The sequence below is a fragment of the Nelumbo lutea genome, chromosome 2, assembly GCF_056320005.1.
Source record: "Nelumbo lutea isolate HS-2025 chromosome 2, American lotus-T2T, whole genome shotgun sequence".
Taxonomy (NCBI): Eukaryota; Viridiplantae; Streptophyta; class Magnoliopsida; order Proteales; family Nelumbonaceae; genus Nelumbo; species Nelumbo lutea.
Window position 1 is genome coordinate 11,882,481 of NC_142685.1, and position 20,838 is coordinate 11,903,318.

At 39.3% G+C, this 20,838-nt stretch overlaps 1 protein-coding gene across 6 annotated transcripts; it reads right to left on the reverse strand.

Moving 5' to 3' along the window:
- Window positions 1-2,817: 2,817 nt before the first annotated feature.
- On the reverse strand, window positions 2,818-20,790 carry LOC148868588 (protein BREAST CANCER SUSCEPTIBILITY 2 homolog B-like). Of its 6 annotated transcripts, none has more exons than XM_088974003.1 (23): window positions 20,492-20,789; window positions 20,256-20,402; window positions 19,828-20,061; window positions 18,694-19,705; window positions 18,577-18,620; window positions 18,241-18,368; window positions 18,001-18,155; window positions 17,571-17,693; window positions 17,261-17,491; window positions 10,513-10,594; window positions 10,356-10,406; window positions 10,181-10,256; window positions 9,954-10,065; window positions 9,798-9,869; window positions 8,300-8,498; window positions 8,042-8,224; window positions 6,065-6,140; window positions 5,927-5,989; window positions 5,622-5,838; window positions 4,562-4,729; window positions 4,385-4,475; window positions 3,728-3,811; window positions 2,818-3,347 (listed from the first exon to the last, which is right to left on the reverse strand). In XM_088974003.1, the coding sequence occupies exons 1-19, from the start codon at window positions 20,649-20,651 to the stop codon at window positions 5,816-5,818; spliced, it is 3,171 nt and encodes a 1,056-aa protein (XP_088830129.1). In that variant the 5' UTR covers window positions 20,652-20,789; the 3' UTR covers window positions 2,818-3,347; window positions 3,728-3,811; window positions 4,385-4,475; window positions 4,562-4,729; window positions 5,622-5,815. The 6 variants fall into 6 exon arrangements, with proteins under 6 accessions (XP_088830129.1, XP_088830126.1, XP_088830125.1 ...); XM_088974000.1 differs by having other exon boundaries at window positions 6,065-6,204; XM_088973999.1 differs by having other exon boundaries at window positions 6,065-6,207.
- Window positions 20,791-20,838: the final 48 nt, after the last annotated feature.

Sequence of the window (20,838 nt, forward strand, 5' to 3'; positions counted from 1 at the left end):
TAAGCATCAGAGTGACCTCGCCAAGTTAGCCACCCTAGGTCCTCTGATATTTGGTTCCTTATAGGTCTCTAAAGAGCAACGAAGCTCATGCTCGGCACCTAGGCAGTTCGGCACCTTACAGGCAGCTTGGCACCTAGGCAGGTCCACTTCAGCCTCTGAGTAATCGACCACTTGAAAACAGACCAAATGACGAGGTACATAGCCAAAAAATTAATACTTAACCAAAAATCGATTCTTCAGCACCAATGTTGCACACTCTCCCTTGCAACCCCAAGGAAACATGGACACACAAGCGAGAGAGAACGAAAATGTGACATCTGTTGTGTCGTGGGCTCGTGGCCACAACATTTTATTGCAATCCCTAGTTAAAAAACTAGGAGATGTTCTCGATGTGTGGATGGATATTATCCTCTCAAAGTTTTTGCTTGTAAGAGATTCATACTCCAATTTATTTAATAGAAAAATCTATGCTGCTGGAAAAACATGATATTAAAAGAGCTTTGAGGAATCAGCAACCCATTCGGTTGAATTTTGATAAATACCACTTAATTGGTTATTACTCCATAATACAAGTTGGTTGGTCATAAGTTTTTATCATACTGGTTGATTGGTCATCGGTTTCAATATTATGGTCGAATGTTCTGATTTGCTTTTTGATCATTTCTTACTTTTTGAGGGGGTTGCCGGTAATGATTCAAGGAAATGTTGCAGTCATCTTGGAGAAGGGATCTCTGAAAAACAAAACTCTGCACACACTCTGATATGGTTATTTATTTATCTAGATGGTAACATCTCCCAATGAATTTAGGTTCCGTTTGATTCACAGGAATAAGGGTTTGGAATCAGAATTGGAATGACCTGTTTGATTGGGCAGAATTAGAATCTCATTCTTATTCTTGCTAGAATGGCATTCTCCCATTCCTTGCCCCTTCTCTTAAGAATGAAATCCCATTTGTGATGATTTCTTTCCAATTCCCATTTTCATTATTGTCCAAACCATACAGATTATTAGGATCCATTTGATTTGTAGTTGGAATCAGAATTGAAATCCTTCAGAATCAGAATGGGAATGGTCTATTTTCATTCTGTTTGGTTTAGATAGAAATAGGCATGGGAATTGGAATCAGCAGAAATTAGATTTCATTCCCAAGGGAAGTGCAGGGAATGGCCGTTCCCTCAAACCAAGGAATATTATTCCAACAGGAATGGGGATAGGATTTCAATTATGTCCAACCAAACAGTTGGGGTCCTTCCAATTCTGACTCTAAACCCCTATTCCTACAAATCAAAAGGGACCTACTTAGAGCTGGTAATTTTTTGTCCAACCCATTTGATCCATCCACTTCCAAACCCACCCATCTCTCATGCGGATAAATATACCCATTAGGGTCAAAGGGAAGAAGAGGGTTAGCGTGGGTTTAGTCAAGGGTCGCCCATGGGGTCAGTTTATGTCTGGGTTGAGACTTGAGAGGAATTGGGAGAAAAGCTTGAATCTCCCAAAAGCTCTGTTCGAAATTCGAGAATCTACTTTAAGGAGCTTTGTTCTGCTAATACTCTGTCCAATGATGCCGACTCGACTCGTGCAGTGGGACGATCGTCCACGGCCACCGCAGCGAAATCGCTGGTTGTTCTATTCAGCTTCAGCCTCAGCGCGGGAAAAGAAGAAAAATTGCATTAGTTTGTATATTTGGAGGCTGGAGTGTCTGTCTCACTCACTATAGCAAGCTGGGATTGAGAACGTTGTACTAAATTGCTAATCCTCAGGTTCGGTCAGACTACACTTTATTGTCCTTTGTCAGGATTTGAATTGGATTGACGATTCACCCAAATAGAACTAAGAATTCCCAAGATCGAAGGCAAGAACCGTACCGAACTGCTTCAGTTTCTCGGATTGACTTGAACATAAGCTATCTTGCTGTAGGCCTGCAACCTCGACTAGATAAAAAGGATACAGTATAGACACTCTCCATGGACCCCTTGGGTGGACCTTAACAAGAACAAATGTCAGCCTATTGACCTTAAAAGGCTAAAACAACAGGACTCATGACAGATTCGGGAGCCACATCGTTATTACACATTCAAGACCAATGGTCAATTATCAAACTTCGAGTTTGTATAATTATACCCAATTACTGTATTAGCCCAAGTCAGGATTGCACTTGCACACATATTTATGATACGTACCTTTTTTTTTTCAAATCCGGTTCAGAGGGACCGATTTAAGATTCATCTACCTCTGAATGGGTCAAAACCCCGATACACTTTCTCTAAGGATATATCGGAAAACTCTCAATGCGATACGCATTGGTTAATACGGGCCGATATGTATCCATATTTTGAACCTTTCCCAAGGTTCTTACACATGGAAAAACACAGATAGATGCATGCCAAGGTATATTGTGGCATCCCTATCTTACACAAGTGCACAAATCTGGAATCCCGTTGCCGTTAAGCTTGAAATGGCGGAATGCCATTGGACTCGTGAAATAAAATAATAACTTATAGAGTATTTGTGGCATCTTAGATGGTCAACATGATCTTTGGCTAATGTAGGGCCAGCAATTGGGCATTCACTAAATACTAGGTAAAAATGTGTTAAAATTATCTTTTTGAGCGTTTCTTACTCTCTATGTGAAAGTTTGTGTTGAAGAGTTTCCTGTAACCAGAAGGAAATTGTGAAATGTCTTGGAATTGATTCTATTGCCCATGTGCAAGTCACAATAACAAAGGGAATAAAAAGCTAAATTCAAGTTCCTAGAACCAAAGCAAATTAACCTTGTTAAGATTTAGGCGCACCAGAGATCTGTAACCAATGGATGCAGAGACAATATTTCAAATTTTCTTTAATTGAATTTAAGACCCTTTAGTTTACAATATATACAAATGCATCTAGTTTCCACTTCAAAAAAAAGTACAATTCCACTAACTAAAGAAAAAAATTAGAGAGAGATAGATGCTTCAGAAAGCTATGTATTAACATTTACAAACTATCCTATTTATCAAAAAAAAAAAAGCATTTACAAACTATCCTGCCATATATCAGTTGCTTGGCCAGTTACCATATCCATATCTAATAATGCTATACATGAACATAGCCTAGACAGGCTACAAGTAACCAACTAACCACCACTCAGAATAACTGCAGAAGTAGGCTATCATTGGTTGTTAGAGATCAATTAAACAATCTAATAATGAGCTCACAACTGATCTAATGTTGATTCCTATTGGCATAATGAATAAGAGGTTTCACAACTTGTCTTTGATCAGCAACCCTCTAATTTTCAGTCGCTCCAAGTGTCAATGCTTACTGAAAGCATCTCCAAAATTCTAGTGTGATTGTGTGAAACCTGCGTAAAGAATTTCACAATAACAAATTATATTTGCAGAGGGACGAACCGTAGGTGGAACTAGTTTTGTGCCAATAGTCATATTATACCACCTAGGAGCATGTAGGCACGAGTATCCCCATACAAAGCATGTTGCATGGACAATGCACATATCAGAGTCCAACACTCCATGGATTCTTGAGAACACTCAAATATTTTCTTATTTATCTCCTAGTTTATTTGACATAAATGAATGCTAATGTAAAAGATGAATGCTATTTACATATCAAACATTACTTGGTAACAGAGACAACACTTCAGACCCCCTTTGCAGGTAAATATGACGTCAGAATTCAAAAAATTATGTATTTTAATAATATATACTTTTCCCATAGACATACCTGCGCCCATGTTTTCTTATCTTGCCCAGTCAGGCTCTTGGACATGCCTTGAATTCCAACTCCCATGTCCATATCCATGCAACACTGTTACAGGCACCAAGACAAATCAGACTTCTATACCAAAGCAATGTATCCACATTAATACCTAACAACAAGAAAACTATAATTCTAAAATACCTTTTCTTTTTTAATCAGTCTAAAATATTATTAAGTTTCAAGCCACATATTTAATACTGGTAAATAGTTCAACTGCATTCAAGATGTCTGTAACAGAAGTACCAACAAATCACTGAATAAAGAAAAAGGGCAGCCCAGTGCACAAAGCTCCCGCCAATGCGGGGTCTGGGGAGGGACAGATGTACACAGCCTTACCCCTGCACACAGAGGCCGTTTCCTTCTTGAATATAATGTGCTCAAATAAATGTGATTCAAAAGGTAGATCATGTTCACAAACATCTCTTATTGAATTTATCCCATCAAGAAATTAGTCAGGAAAAAGGCAAAAAAAAAAAAAAGGAAAGTTCAGATGCAATAAAAATTATATTTTTGGAAGTTGATAGCATGTCACTATATCAGATTGGGGTCATTCATAACACATGGAAATTAAACCATGAAAAAGGCAAAAATCTAATGAGTTGAAGAAGAATAGATGCTTACACGTTATTTTGAGTAAAGAACTTCCCACAACATCCTAGTTTTTATGATCTCCAACAATAAATAGAACCCTCTCCTGAAGCTTTTGAATGGTCTGAATACAATGCAACCAAGAATACAAAATTACCTAACAGCAAACATCATAAATCACCATCATCTAAAAAATACAGCAATACAGACCAAAGATGAGATCTTTGCCCATTTGCAAGCAGAGCCAGCAGCTTCCTTGAGGTGAGAACATCCAGGAAGGTCATAATTAAATGTATAAGTAGAATTTTCTGTTGTTTCAGCTACCCAAAGATTATTTATTTCATCTCTTGCACGTTTGACCAGATTACAGAAGCCAACCTACATAAATATGTTAATAGTCAATTGTAAAAATGATTGTAGGGGGAGAAAGAAATTAGGAAAAAGATTTTGTTATTTCCATATTAAACCCAAAAGAATTGAGGATTGAAGCACATAAGAAAATAAATAGTTTATTGAGATAATGATCCAACACACACAAAATGAAATTGAGAGATTGACATTTCTTTATCCATGGTTCTTTCCTACTTTCTTTGCACTACAGCACAACATTTCTTTTAGTACCATATACAAATATGGTTATTTCCCTTTCTAAGTCAATGTCCATAAAACAATATTTGCTACAATAAATCTGATTAAGAACCATGACCTCCAAGAGTAATTTCTTATCCAGTCTTTGATTAACTAATTGTCATTGCTGCTAAGGTGAACAATTTTATATAAAGAAAAATATTTTTAACTGGACTTTTTATGACTGAAACACTGCAGGGTTTTTATTGGTGGTTTGTCATTACGATTTCTTATGACTAGAATCTCAATTGTTTTCCCTGATAAACAAACCTTTTATAATGATAAATAAACCCATACTGTTTATCTTCAGTTAGGCATATTCTACAAGCTCATTCCTTTGTGTTTTTCTTTTGACTTCAGCCTTTAGATTGAGTGCTATAAGATTCCATAACTTTTTAACTGTTCTTAACAGTGGGAGTCCTCTAGTTGGTATTCAACATGGTCCTTCTACCTGTTTAAATGGAAAATAACATGATAGTTTTGATTTACAAAACAAATTGAAAACATTCACATATGAGAAGTAGATTAGGTAATCTTCAACAGAAAAGAAAATTCATTTCTACCAATATTAGTGCCATTACAATATCATTTTCTTGATTGTATGAAGTGAACAGGGTCCACCATATGGGCACTATGTACTCACAGTGGATCCTGTAAGGTTGTAATTGATTGGTGCAAATGAATCATTATCCACAACTGGAGAGCAGAAGCTGATAGCAAGCAGACAATCTGAAGCCCCTTCCGAGTGTAACGCAAACCCTGATACAGAACCATCTGTCACAAACACCCACTGCTTCTTTTGGTTGCCAGATATATATATCTCTCCAACATGCACAACTACAGCAGCAATATCAAATTCACTGCAACAATCCACAAAATATCAATAAGTTAGCATATACACAATTCCGAGGCATAAAACATAGAGGAAGAGGCAATTGCAGGTTCTACCTGGGCAGAGGAACTTCCCCCAGATTTGACAAGAAGACTGATTTGCGAGGAACAAAAAATGGTCTATAAAAAATGAAGAAAAATTGGTTTCAAATTTTGTTGCATAAGTCTCAAGGAATAAGGCAAATGGAGACTTACTCAAAATTTTCAACTGCAGAGGGAGGTAACAGTTGCCATGAAGTGGAAGGTCCTCTTGCATGCAAGTAAATTGTATCTGAATCAGAGTTTAGTGGTGTGAGCCCTCCAATGGTATATGCCTGCCCCTCCACTAGCTCAAACTGCTGTTTTAGTGAAAGATCAAACTAAACTCAAAACTCCTAATAAACTTGGGGGAAACATTTGAGAGAGAAAAAGGGAATGTAAAAAAACACAATCCATACAAATGGGTAATAGAAAACAATAGAACTTAAGCTGGAAGAACCAATGCTTTAAAATGCAGAGGAGTGCGGCAAGGCATTAGGATCTTCTGATGCATGAGGTGTAAGCCTTGAGGCATAAGGTTCAAGCCTCATGAAATCTAGTAATGCAAGAAAAAAAATATCAACTAAAATGTGAAAAGTGTAGAACTATGCAAAGTGAACTATGCTTTTATATGAAAAAATGCATAGATATATTACTCGCATAAACAAGGACTAAAAAGTAGCAAGAGCATCCTTATAGGTCCTTCTAAACCACTATGAAGCACTTAATGTAAATAAAAACCAACATAAACCCAGAATCTTAGAATTGGGGAAATCCCAACAGTATAATGAAAAGGGGATACCAAAGTAGATGTGGGCTGGTTCAAGTAAAACAGTATAGGCCCTTAAATGTATAGACATGTTATATAGGAAGTAAAACAGCTGGCTGCAGAATAAAGGGCAACTTTTAACTGGACTCAGAAATCTGCCAACAATGTAGTTGATGCATTGGCAGGACAAAAAGGTGTAACCAGAAGCCAATTATACTAGGGGGGTGACTTTCCAAGAGAGAAGCTTGTAAGGAACAAGAAAATTGATGTTAGGGTTGGGTAGTATTGGCCTGCCCATTAAGAGGGGCTTGGCAATTTGTATATTCTTCATGTTTATAATTTAATTAATAAAATAAGATTTGTTACTGATAAAAGAATCTTAGACTTGCTCCTTAAATAGTTCTTATGATGAGAACCATACTTCAGTTTTATGTATAAAGCAGATGTTCCAAAGGTACCTCAAAGTTTTGCACATGCATTATGCTCTTAGGTGTGAACTTCTGTGTGGAGACTCAGGGTATGGCATAAGCCTCGGATGCGGTGTTTTATAAGTGCAAGGGCCAATTTACGCCCAAGGCACAAGGCGCAAGGTGAGGCGCACACCTTTTTGTAGTAAGGCACAAAAAATACAAAAAAGAAATCAAAAAAAATAGTAAACATAATATTAATAAAAAATATAAACTTAAATTTTAAAATAAATGTTTTATAAAACCTATTATCTAAAATTAAAATACATAAACAGAACATGTAAAGAGTATTCAAATGAAAATTTAAAAATAAAACCAAACATATAAAGTATTTTCAAGCATGTAAAACCCACAATTTCTTTTTTTCTTCAATTGTATTACTTCAAGTAGCTAAAGTGATATAAAACATATTGCATTCCTGATTCTATGAGCTGCTATTATACTTCGCCACTCAAGGCAAGCCCAAACAAGTTCATGTTAGGGTCTTAAATTCTTAATTCTCACATAAACAATAATGATTTCATAACTTTAATAGCCTTTTAAGAAGATGTTTTATTAAAATGAATGAATGAACAACATTAGCAAATAGGGAACATGGACTTGTTTGGGCTTGCCTCGAGGGGTGTGGTCGGGGGTCCAGGGGCAGAGCCCCTAGCCTAGCCGCTAAGTTCAAAAAAAGCAAAAAAAAAGCATAAAATTTTAAAAAGGTGCTTGCCTGAGCTAAGGCACAAGGCGTATAAGGCATGCGCCTTTTGAAAGGGCTGCACCTAGGACCTAGGTGAGGCACATACCCTAAAATGCACCTAGCCACGCCTCAGTCGTGCCTTTTAAATCACTGCACGGATGTCTTTTTAAAACATTGGAAAGTACAAAACAAGACCTGGAAAAGCAATCATAGAACAACTCACTCAGCCTCACCTGCTTCTCAGTTGGGTTCCATATTGTTATCAAGCCTTCCCTAAGGCAGCCTTTCCTTTGGGAGCATTTACTATTTAATCCAACCACTCTGACTCTCATAAGTGGAGTGACTTCTCTAGAGCCAAGGCCTGCATCTTCTAGGGCTTTCTCAATCTTCTTCTGCATATCTGATTGCCTGATCGCCTGAGGCCACATTTCCATGTGGTTAATTGATTTACTCTATTCAGATTGATGTGTCAAAAAAGTTTCTAAACAAACCTCCTGTTTGGCCTGATAGGTAGCAAAAGAAGTCAACTGTTCTGAAGTCATATCTGCCATTATAATTTCTGGTTCAGCAGCTGTCTCAAGGATCTTGAGGATTTTTGCCCCTTCTTCATTGTCCTTATCACTTTTACTATGAAAGCAAGTGGTGTTCTTTTGAAACTCAGACATAACACCCTCTGCAATATTAGCCCGCCTGCAGACAGGAAATCAAGCACTTGAAGACATTAAAAAAATGGCAGAGAATTCCATAAGGTACATATCAGCTCCTAAAATTGTTTAAAACAAGAATTAACCAATCATTTATGTCAAATTTGGATCATGAAAACAAAACTTCCCTCAGGTGCACATACACAAACAGATAGAGGGAGGGCACATATTTTGCTCTTACTTTACATTGCAATAAACATAGATCTGTATAAAAATAGCAGCATAACTGATACATATGCACATTATCAGTTTCTCATCACAAGGGATCAGGTCACTGCTTTGGAAGTAGAAAATGTTCAAAGGTTACCAGCCTTCAGATTCTGTAGGCTCTGGTGTCACTGATGACTAGTATATGGATCATTTCATGTAGGGGAGAGCCTTCTAGAAGCTTCATGAGAAGCAAGTAACCACGTACAAAATGCATTTACCAACTTAGCAGTTGCAGAGGTATAAATTACCAACAAATCAGAAATAAGCATATACACATCTACTCTCCCAGAGAAAGAAAAAAGGCATCCACATTATTGTCAAGCTTTTTAAAACCACTTTCATTTTGGCATTTTTGTTCCCCATCGTTTCTTTATATTCAACAATACACTTTATGTCCTCTCTCTACTGCCTCAGCTCTTGGTGTTCATTTTGTTTCTTTTTTTTTTTTTTATTTGATAGGTTACATTTTGGGGTTTTTTTTCATGGCACTACAGATACTAGAGACCATTAAGTCACTAAAATATTAAGATTTTTGTTCTCTACTTGTATCATTTTCAGCATCCACAGCCACTTAGCCAGCCAAGGAACACTAGCTTGTGACATGACTCCATTGCTTTCCACTACAAAAGGATACAATATCTTTCATCAACCCAAGGAGTACACTAGTACAGCATACCATCAGTCACACAAACCACACACAAATGATTTCATTTTATAAACTTGGACAGTTTTTTTCTCACAACTTATTGTTTAGCAGTCTGCTCTTAATTAGAATAGCCCTTGACCTAGACAACTCTTCTTCATGTTACTTGGAAATTGAGTATCAAATTAGCCTAAATTTTGATTTTTATTATATTAACATTAAACCCAAGGCATAGCATCACTAAACCCAAAAAGATGTAAAACACCTTTCAGCTAATGCAAGTAAAGTTCCATCTACATGTTATATGACACCAATAAATTTCTATCTTGGTACAGTAAGATAAGGAAAAATGTTACTGAAATCAAAGGAAACTCACGGAAAATGGACCAGAAAGTAAATGGAAATTTTATGGAACCAGATTAGACAATCTACCTCTGATTGTACAGTTGCAGCACTTTGGTCTCCATTCTTTCTGACCTTACAACAGAACCTCCATTTTTCAACCTAAATGAAGAAAATGGCACTGTCGATGTTATACCATAGGCATCAATATGAATTCCAAGTACAAAATGATCACTTCCAAATCACCTCTCCTTATAAAGAACAGGGTAAATCCGCACGACTCCAACTAAAGTTCTAGGGACCAGACCACCACCACTCTTGATACACCTAAAAGCCAATGGAATCCCATGGCTCTTACCTAACAAAACATATGGAAGTTGTGAATTTAATCAGGCTGCAAGAGTAAAATGTAAATATGACAAAAGAAATTATCAAAAGCAGTAACAATGGTATTCTTGAATTCAATTGCACACAGAAACCCAGCCGATCTGCCCAATGTGTTCTATATGTCCCATTTATGTGCAACTGCAAACAGACCATCTTGGAACACTGGAAACAAGAACAAAAGCCTGAGAAAAAAAACTTTATGCATATAGAGGAAATATTCAAACTTCAAGCTTCAACAGAAGACCTAAAGCCAGCAAGAACCTCGAGAGGTGAAACTGGTCCAATCCAGCCACATAAACTTGCTCCCCAGATCTTCAAAAGACATGTTGTAAATTGTAAGTGAGATGAAAATTGTCTCAAACTCAAAGTGCATTAGGCCTAACTTTAAAATCATAAATAATGAAACTAGTAGAAGTACCCGAAGTTTCTGTCCAACAAATAGTTTTCCAGACACAAGCTGTTTTGAAAGCGATACATCCAAGAGGGCATCCAACGAATACCTATGTGTGAAACAAAACAAAACCATTAAGAACCTATTGAATGTACAGCAACCTTGTCAAAATCCTAAGATTTATAGTATGGTTCATTAATCCCAAGGATTTAGGCCTATGTTTGAAACAAGATCAAATCATTAAGAACCTAGTGAATCCATAGCAATGTTGTCAAAATCTTATGATTCACGATTTTAATCTTTTTTTTTTTTGGAAAAGGTAAGGTAATATTTATTAAGGAAATACACACAAGAGGCTGAGATCAGTCCCAGAACAGGCTGACTGATCTAATCAACAATTACACAATCCATCAAGAAAAAGAAAGTAATACATCTGACACATTACAGTTTCTAAAATCTGCAGCCACAGACAACCAAGAGATCAGCTTGCCCACTAACTTCTGAGTTAAGCCCTCCAGACTTAGAAACTTGTTACTGAAAACCCTTCTATTCCTCTCGGTCCAGATGCACCAAATTACAGCAATTGGAACCAACTTCCAGATAGACTTCTTTTTCTTGCTCAAACCCATAATCTGCCAGCAACACAACAGCTCTTTTACCAACCTCGGCATCACCCAACAAACCTTCATAGAGTAGAGGAAATGGTTCCACAACTGGGCAGAAACGGGCAGTGGATGCACAAATGATCATTAGATTCAGCACTGCTCCCACATAAACTGCAAGACAAGTCCAAAACCTGAATTCCCCTTCTCACAAGGTTCTCCTTAGAAAGGCATTTATTAAGAGCCATAGTCCAAACTAGGAAGCTGGCTTTAGTCGGGCTGTTGGGATTCCACACTTGCCAAACTGGGAAATCAGGATCACCCCTCCTACCAAGCATAGCAGCCAAGTCACTTCCAGTACCACTTATCCTCCAAACTATAATCCAACTCTTGGTTTTGAAGACAGGTCAAGAGATTCACTGCCTCTTCCACCTCTCAATCAAAGAGATTTCTTCGAAATGAGGGAATCCAAAGAACTGAACCACCAGAAATACTATAGCACTCTACAACTGAGGCCTCTTAATCTGAAGCACACTGAAAGAGGAATGGGAAGGACTCAACAAGAGGAACATCTGAGTACCAAGGGTCCTTCCAGAATTTGGTCCTGTTACCATTACCAACCCTAACTGAGACCCCCCTGGCCAAAGCTGAAAAGTTCTTCATTACCCCTTCCACAGAGAGTTACCCCAGTTAGGAGTAGGGTCCCTAGTTCTCCAATTGCCCCAACTCACGCCATATTTGTTGGCAATGAGAGATCTCCACCAAGCATCAGATTCTACAGCAAATCTCCAAATCCATTTACAGAGGAGAACAGAGTTAAAATATTTCAGCTTCCTTATACCTAACCCCCCTTCAATTTTGGGGAGGCAGACTTGCTCCCAACTCACCAAGTGCACTTTTTTCTCCTCCTCCCAGCCTCTCCAAAGAAAACTCCTTTGAAGCTTTTCAATCTGATTTGCAACTTTCTTAGGAATGTAGAATAGAGATAGAAAGTAGGTAGGCAAATTGGAGAGAGTACTCTTAATCAGAGTCACCCTCCCCCCAAATGATAGGTATTTTGCCTTCCAAGAAGCCAGCTTCCTTTCCAATCTCTCAATAACTAGGTCCCAAATTGCATAGGAACCAACACTCACCCCTAGCGGGAGTCCCAAATATTTGACTGGAAGGGGCTCAATCTAACAAGCCAAAATACCAACACACTCTACTAAATTGGAAACATGGCCAACTAGGATAATTTGGCTCTTATTCCAATTTACTTTTAGACCAGTAATCACTTCAAACCCAGACAGAATCCCAAGGATTTAACTCCACCTGAGAGGGGGAGGCATCCACAAAACACAATGTATCATCTGCAAATTGAAGAATATTCACCTTCTCTCCCCCTAGCACAATTGCAAAGCCTTCCCACTCTCCTGAAACTGCAGCCTTCTTGCAGAAAAGAGTGAGGATCTCCATTACACATATAAATAGAAGAGGAGATAGAGGGTTTCCCTGCCTAAGACCCCTGAAACTATCAAAGAAACCTGCAGATTGTCCATTAACCAAGGCTGACAACTTTGAAGAAGTGATACAGACTTTAATCCAATTCCTCCATTTCTACACAAAATTCATCCGATGAAGCACAAGGTCCACACATCTCCAGTTAACATGATCATAGGCCTTCTCAATATCAAGTTTACAGATCAATCCTGGGGAACCTTCTTTTTTTCCTAGAGTGAATGAGCTCATTGGCAATAAGAACAGAATCCAGCATCTGCCTACCCGGAATAAAAGCACTTTGGTTATTTGAGATAACACTACCAATCTCTCAGCAAGCACTTTAGCTAGAATTTTATAGAAGCTATGCAGAAGGCTAATAGGCGTGAAATCCTTAATATTCACTGCACCTTCAATCTTTGGAATGAGGCTAATGAAGGTAGTGTTCAGACTTCTCTGCAAAGAACCCCTCTCAAAAACATCCTGGAAAACATTTATGATGTCCTATCTCACTACATCCCAGCACTTAATATATAAGAGGCTTGTAAGACCATCAGGCCCTAGAGACTTCTCATCAACCAACAACTTGATAGCTTCTTTTATTTCTTCCCTCAGAGAAAGGTCCCTCAATAAGGGAAGACTGCTCATCACTCAACTGGTTAAAAGAAAAGGGATCTAGGAAAAGGTCTGAAGGACCAAGGTTCCTTATACAGCTTCTTGTAAAAGCTAGTTGCCACAAGCTTCATTTCAGTCTTAGTGATACCCACCCTACCCTCTCCCTCCAATCTGATAATTACAGAAGCTCTAGCCCTAGCATTTGCCATTTTGTGAAAAAAAAAATGAGTATTCCTATCCCCCTCTTTTAGCCAAGCCAATTTGGCTCTTTGCCTCCATTTAATTTCTTTCGCCACTGCCAATTTGTCAAACTTCAACTTAGCCCGATTTCTTTTTAATTTGAGCTCCTCAGCAATAGGGCCTACTTCTTTAGCTATGTCAATCTCCTTTATGGTACTCAGGAGAGCCTTTTTCTCGATATCTGAACTCAAATTTTTCTCCAATTTCCAAATCTTTAGTCTTGATTTAATGCCCCCCAATTCCTTTGCTACGATGAATGAACTGGTACCCCCCACCTGCAGGTCCTCCCAAGAAGACTTCAACAAAGGAACAAGAATGGCATCCTCAAACCAAGCATTCTCTAATTTAAAAGGAACTTTCGCTCTCTCTAACACCACAAACCAGCTGAATTGGAATATGGTCTAACACTGGCCTTGGAAGGGCAACCTACTTAAACTCCGGGAAGATATCTTCCCAATTAGAAGTAACCAGAAACCTGTCCAACCTCACTAGGGTAGGAAGATCTTGGTTGTTGGTCCAAGTAAACCTGTTACCATGAAGAGGTAAGTCTTGAAGTTCAAATTTGTTGATAAATCAACAAATTGCACCATATCCCTCGATCTTCTCCCAGTCGAGCTTCTCTCATCCGCAAACAGAGTGACATTAAAATCCCCACTAATGACCCAAGGAAAAGAAAGACTTCCCCTAGCCACGGCCAATTCCTCCCAAAACTCCTCCCTCCGGCTTCGGCCATTAGGACCATAAACGTTAATAATTTGACAAACATTACCATTTGTAAATTTCAAGACAAGGGATATTGAAAATTTCCCAATCTGATAAGAAATCAAGTTGCAAACTATCGGGTCCCACATGCTCAGTAACCCCCTTGCACTACAGACTATTGGCTTTGATCTCCACCTAACCTCCCCCTCCCCCCAGATACTTCTAACCACTGCAGCCTCCACAGTCTCCAATTTAGTTTCTTGAATCAACACCACTTTTGAACCTGAATTTTTCAGAGAATCACAAACTACAAGCCTCCTTCTCCCCGACCCCAATCCCCTAACATTCCATGATAGTACCTTGAACTCCATGACAACCCAATAAAGCAACAGGAAATTTTGCACTTAAGCCTTTCTCCTCCCCCCCCCCCCCCTCATACTCCCCTCACTATTGTTTGCTTTATCATTAAGGCTTCAAGTCAAACGCAGCAATTATCTACTTCTTTTAGATTTGTTACCCCCCTTTTGTACTGCAACTTTCCCCCTAGCCAAACACATTCTTTGCTCTACCCCCTCCAAGTACTTGATTGTTTCCTCTTCCAAACCTCTAACGAGATCCCCAGAAGCTTCCCCAAACCCATCAACTCAAAAGAAACCCATGAAGAATCAGAAGCACTTACAAGTTGCTCCCCTACCAGATTCGGCTGAACCAATAGCAGACTACTGCTATTCTGAGGCTGCCCATCCGAAACAACACCCCTAGTAGTTTCATGGAACTTGCTACCTTCCATCTATGACCCAGCACCCTCTTGTTCCCCTCCACCACCTATAACTTGAGAATCTACAGCCACCATCACGATCGGATCTACCTCCATCAGCTCCTCTTCCTCTCTCAGCACCGCTAGCTGGTTGAACTTTTAACTGTATTGCACCTTCCAAAGCAACCAACTGGGAAGGCAAAGACTTCACAACCCCAGAGCCGAGGTCCAAAGCTCCCCCCCCAACCCTTCTTCTCCCTACATGAAGCAAGCACCCGACGGGGGAACTAGACTCATTATAACCATTGGGCCTAGGCCCAACTTCCGAGTTAAAAGGATGTAGAGCCGACTGGCTGGGCAAAGCAATCCAGGCCCAGTAACTTCATCCAAAACGCCATGGGCCCCCTGAGACTTGAGGAGGGGGACTGGTGAACCACATAATGACTCACTGGCACACGGCCCTCCCTAGGTGCTAGTTAGAGCTCGACAAGGCACTCTCTAATTAATTCTTTAATGGATTCAACTCCCAAAGCCTGCTCGCTGCCCCCCATATTTGAAATTCGAATATCCTTAACAACAGTTTCCTGGTTGTGCCCATCTGGACCCTTCGTTGTCGCCAAGATTGGACGGTTCAAAGGAACCCTCAACTCTGCTTCTTCTTCTCTATCACCGGCCACCAAAGAAGTTACTCGCATCCTAGTCTTCTGGCTTCGCACTGCTTCATATAAACAGGGGAGAACACTCTCGCCAGAGTCTTCCAGAACCAAAGTTTTGGTACAGTTTGAACACCCCTTTTCTTCTTTCTGGACATCACAAGACAGCTCTTCTCCACCTCTCCATCTTCGAACAAACGGCAGAAACTCTTGCCAAATCTGAGCAGTGAACACCACTTCCCCTGCCACCACTTCAACCTTGTTCAGAATTTGGTTCCCCCAACGGACTTTCATTCTTACCCACTCGCAGGTCACAATCTCCAGCGGAGAATCATCCATCTCTATGAAACCCTCGCATGCATCCCCAATAGCCCTTATTACACTTGGGCACCAGAGGTGGGGAAGTCCAAAAACCCTAATCCAGCTCGACTCCATGTCCTCCCCTACTACAAAAGGGTCAGGGTAATGGCAACCCGCACTTGCCCCCCACCATTCCAGCAAAAGGGGGTTTCTTCCCATCTGCCAAGGACCTTGCCTTGATACCCATTCCGCACCAGCTCTCAACGGACAGAGGAAGAGGAAGAGTCCATCCGCCATTTTCTTCACTTTCACACCCCCACCTCCCTCCAAGGTCTGTTTGCCCACATCTCTACCTCCTTAATCTCCTCCCCTCAACGAAACCTTCCCACCACACAGTTCCACAAGAAATCTCTTCTCGCATTCACTGCCTGAGGATCCGTAGCTACCACCCTTTTACCATCAACCCACTTCACCTCCGATGCCCCATAAACAGGCCAAACCCCCTGCAACCGCTGCTTCACTATAAGATAGATTGAGCCTTGCCCTCCCTTCATTCCCCAATCTACGGTACCAATTGAAGGCTTCTCATCTTCGCTTACCTCCACCTGATCTATGTAAGAGACTTTATGCTCCATCGAAACTTCAGACAAGAAACCCTTCACCGGAGAAGAAAGACTTCATCAACCCTTCACCGGTGATCTTTGTATTCAGTAAAGGAATAATATACAGAGTGAACTCTCAAGTTCACTTAGCTTAGTTGCATGAGTTACTTGTATACCTTAGTTAATGATATTGTTGGAAAGGATACTCCAACCAAGAATCCAAAGACAACTCCAACAAATGTTGTGATAATAAGCCTCATCCTCTCATTTGGTTTTCTTATAATTCCACTGCAACCAACAAAAGGCCAACATTAAGAAAATAAAATCGCCTCCATTGCCAACAAAGTTTTGACTTCAAAATATCCCAAACATGAACTATTTTCACAAATCTCATTCACAATTTTAATCATAAACCTCAAGGGCTTCAATTTAATCCTTTTTTGCAAAAATCTTGAGACGTGTTTGAATCCTATGATTTGAATCATAAATATTACAATTTATGTGGTTCAAAGAAATTCAATTAAGAATTAGTTCTCTACTTTATCTTTTTTTTTTTTGTTTATATTTAGTTTTGTCAAGGGAGACTTGTTTTCAGGCCCTTATTAGAAAATGATTTATTTACATAATTTAAGACCAGACATTTAATTTGTTTTCCATCATATGTAGATTAAAGAACCATTGTATGTGGATTATTTGACTTTTAAGTAAAACTCGATTATGTATGTATAAAATTTTTTGACGAGTTTGTGAAAAATAGAAATCATCTTACGATTACAATTTTCAGAACATTGATCTACAGTGTCATGCATAAATCATGTATTTTCTTACCACCCATCAGTTAGTTCAATTTTTGCAACACTATTATTGTTGACCGAATTTGAGCCACTAAGCTTCTTAATCTCTTCACATGAAGCCATAACACATTCATTCCCAAGCTTTAGATTTGGGTAGCAACGAATAGCTGAAATGCATAGTACAACCATTGAAGCAGGTGGTGCATCCCCTTCGAGAATTCTTTTAAGTGCAGATCTATGACCATGATTTACTTCTCTTTCATACCTGTCACCCAGGGCATAATAAATTCTTAAGATGGATACTTATGACATCAACAAACAAACTATTAGTAGAAGCTAATTACCTATACTTTAATTCCTCAAGGACATTAGACACTGTCAAATATTTCCCAGATGCTTTAGCAGGATAGCTTCTTTCATAACATGCAAGTTTCCAAATTATCCACTTGTAGTGATTCGCCACCCACCTAAATAGAGATTTAAAGAAGAGCAACCATTTCAACAGAGTATAGTCATAACCAAGCTGTGAATAGTTTATCTGCATTCCATCAATACCAGGTATGGAGAATTAGTGCTGCCTCCCTTAGGTAGACATTCACATCTAGTCAATCAAACCAAAGATCTTACTTATATTCTTTATCCCTCTAACATATATTAGGTAGTAAAAATAAAATGGGCCAAAATATGCATATGTCCACAATAATAAGGCTCAACCTTTAAAGCCAATTTAACCTTTTGAAGAACCAAATTACCAAAAAAGGTAAAAATATTTACTCTTTGGAAGCATGTATCATGGAAGCTCCAGATTGAGACAGCATGTGGAAAAAAGCTTCAGCTCCAGTTGCACCCAAGCCAGATTTGTCATGAAAAATATATTTCTCTGCGCCATCTGCATTCATGCACTTTACTTCATCCGGCACTTTCTCCAACTATATTCATGCAAGTATACAAACCAAGTCAGTTGCTAAAGAAACATTAATAAAAAACAAATGCAAGCATCATAAGTAGTTATACCAGGGGTTGGAAGCAAGGAGGCCCTCCAAAAAATTCTTTCACTGACATTCTCTTAATATGAAATGGATATCGAGCGGAAACCCTTGTTTCGCAACTGGAGCCTTGAGATTTTGTAAATACAGATGAACCTAATAAAGAAAAGACCAGAACATGAAGGATTAACTTTTTTCACCAAGCAAACTTGGGGGCACAAGTAGGGAGGGTGAAGGCACGATTCAATGCTAGGTCAGTGGGAAATGCATCCACTGAATTACCAGCTGAGCCAGCTACATATTCATGAAAAGATGAACTTAGTAACAAAATGGCATTAACTGAACTACGATTTCAGGGACTTACCATTTGGAAAAACAGAAAATGTGCCACTAAGTGGGGGAGCAAACCTGTACGGTATTCACAAGTCAGAAATACACTGTAAAGATAACCGTTACAAGTGAGAAATGAAAGGAAACAAACCAGGAATTGCGAGGCCTTTTGAATGGAGAGATAGAGCTTCTCCTTCCAAGTCTCCTCTTTTCACTTGGAATATGCTTCTGATTTGAATAAGTTGGGCCCATATTTGAAACATCAACCAGTGGCCCACATGGTGACATTCCTAAAGAAGCACTTCTCGACTCAATATCCTTTGATAAAGAAATTTTAGTTGTCGTATAACATGCAGAACAATCCCAGCTTGAAGGCTTTTGGTTACAAGATGTATTAGTGTTTGGCCAACATGTATCCTCACATGCACTGCCACTAGATTCAACTTGCTTTGGCAAGTTCCCACCCAAATGACCACCCTCTAATACAGCAAACGATTGCATATGATTGGAAAACCGCGCAAGTGATTGTAAGTTTTTTGATGTATGTTTGCTCATTGCCACATTTTGCTGCAAACAAGAAGCAAAAAGGTTGTTTTCATTGTTTGGTGAAACCTCATTGAATCTTTTCTCTTTAAAAAATGAAAATTGCTGATTATTATCAATATGATTTGATAAATTGCCCAACTCTGGGTCACCAAGGAGGCTCTTTGCTCGTTGCAATGCATCACTAGAAACTGAAATAGACCGTCCACCTGCAGTCTGAAACTTTATTGGAGGTGGTTTACAAGCAGCTTCACAGATCTCAGGTTGCAGAAGATTTTGAACTATATCTTTCTTTGGTTCACTTCCTGCCAAAATTATGTCATTCCTACAACCAATCAGATGCTCTGGAAGCAACCTAGCAGCTTTTTTACTGTCACTATACACATCAGATCTCTTATCAATATGCAATAAACTCCCAGAAGAACATGTTTCATTGGTAGTAGATTGCCTGCTCGTGTGTTCAAGGCCTTGAGAAGTGCAACTATTATAACTCTCCTCCAACCCCAGCAATGTCTTAGCTCTGGACAAACCTGCTGAAGATATATTCACCATTTTCCCAGACCCTGTCTGGAAAAGAGAATTAGAGAAACTGTGTTTGCCATCTGGAGCACATACTTCCCCTGCACAACACAATGAAATTAAGATATTTTAATGGAGAACACAACAAAAAAATATCCAAGTCTTACAACCAATCAGATGATTGGAACTGATCTGGCATCTAGAATTGGAATAGTATGCTCACCAGATCTCTTTTCTAAATGCGATAAATTCCTTGATGCAAATGATTGACCAGCAGTGGGTTGCTTCCTTGTCTGTTCAGGAGCTTGAGAAGTGCAACAATTATAACTCTCCTCTAAACCAAACAATGTCTTAGCCTTGACGAGACCAAAAGAAGATATATTCACCATTTTCCCAGAGCCTGTCTGGAAAAGAGAATCAGAGAAACCGCATCCATCATCTGCAGCAAGTACTTCCCCTGATAACAAAAAATGCCAATAAGCGGTTCCACAGAGAAGGTAACAGGTACCTAACTGTATCTATAACTTTGAAGATTTACATGTTGCAAATGACAGTTTCCCAAAAACCAAAGTAATAATGTAATATATGAATTTACGAAAATCATTTGTAGGTAACATATCAAATATGTAGAAAAAGAAAGAGCTGGTTCACCTCTATCTGTTTCATCTCCCTCGCCGAGGACAGATAACGCTTTTATAATGGAAGACTGTTTAACGGCAACTGATTTCCCAAATCCGGTTCGGAACATTGGGGATTTCTGGTCGGCGCCACCACCGCTCTCAATAAACTGTGAAGATCCTGCAAAACATGGGAATTCACGCTTGAATAGTTTAACCGGAGAGAGAAGAGGGAGAGAAACGGAGATGAGGTTCTGGATGAAGGTTGACCTTGAACCAAGAGATCTTCCATTGATGGGAGACGAGAACTAGGGTTATCCCGGTGAATTAACGGTATGCGACGTTCTTCTACTACGGTGGCCGGAGATTGGCCTGACATCTCCCACCGGAAACTATTCTCTGCACCTGAAAACATCTGCCACGTCACCATTCCTGGGGACGTCTGCGGTTTTTCTTCCCTAAATCTTTAATAGAGGACGTCACTGAGTGCGAAGTGCGAACAAAACCCAACTCCTCTTACCTGAGCAGCTATTAGCCAGGAAAACATTTCTAAGGAAAGGCGGGAAACTTTCCAGAACTCCAGTAATGCAAAAAAGAAAAAGGCGTCAATAGAATCC

What these genes read in the sequence shown, in the direction of transcription:
- LOC148868588 (XM_088973999.1), bottom strand. Translation starts at nt 20,651, where the DNA reads ATGGTGACGTGGCAGATGTTTTCAGGTGCAGAGAATAGTTTCCGGTGG. An exon ending in AAAAGGCCTCGCAATTCCTG is followed by an intron (nt 18,621 to 18,693) that starts GTTTGTTTCCTT and finishes AATACCGTACAG; the next exon opens with GTTTGCTCCCCCACTTAGTG. An exon ending in GGGCAAAGATCTCATCTTTG is followed by an intron (nt 4,476 to 4,561) that starts GTCTGTATTGCT and finishes CATTGTATTCAG; the next exon opens with ACCATTCAAAAGCTTCAGGA.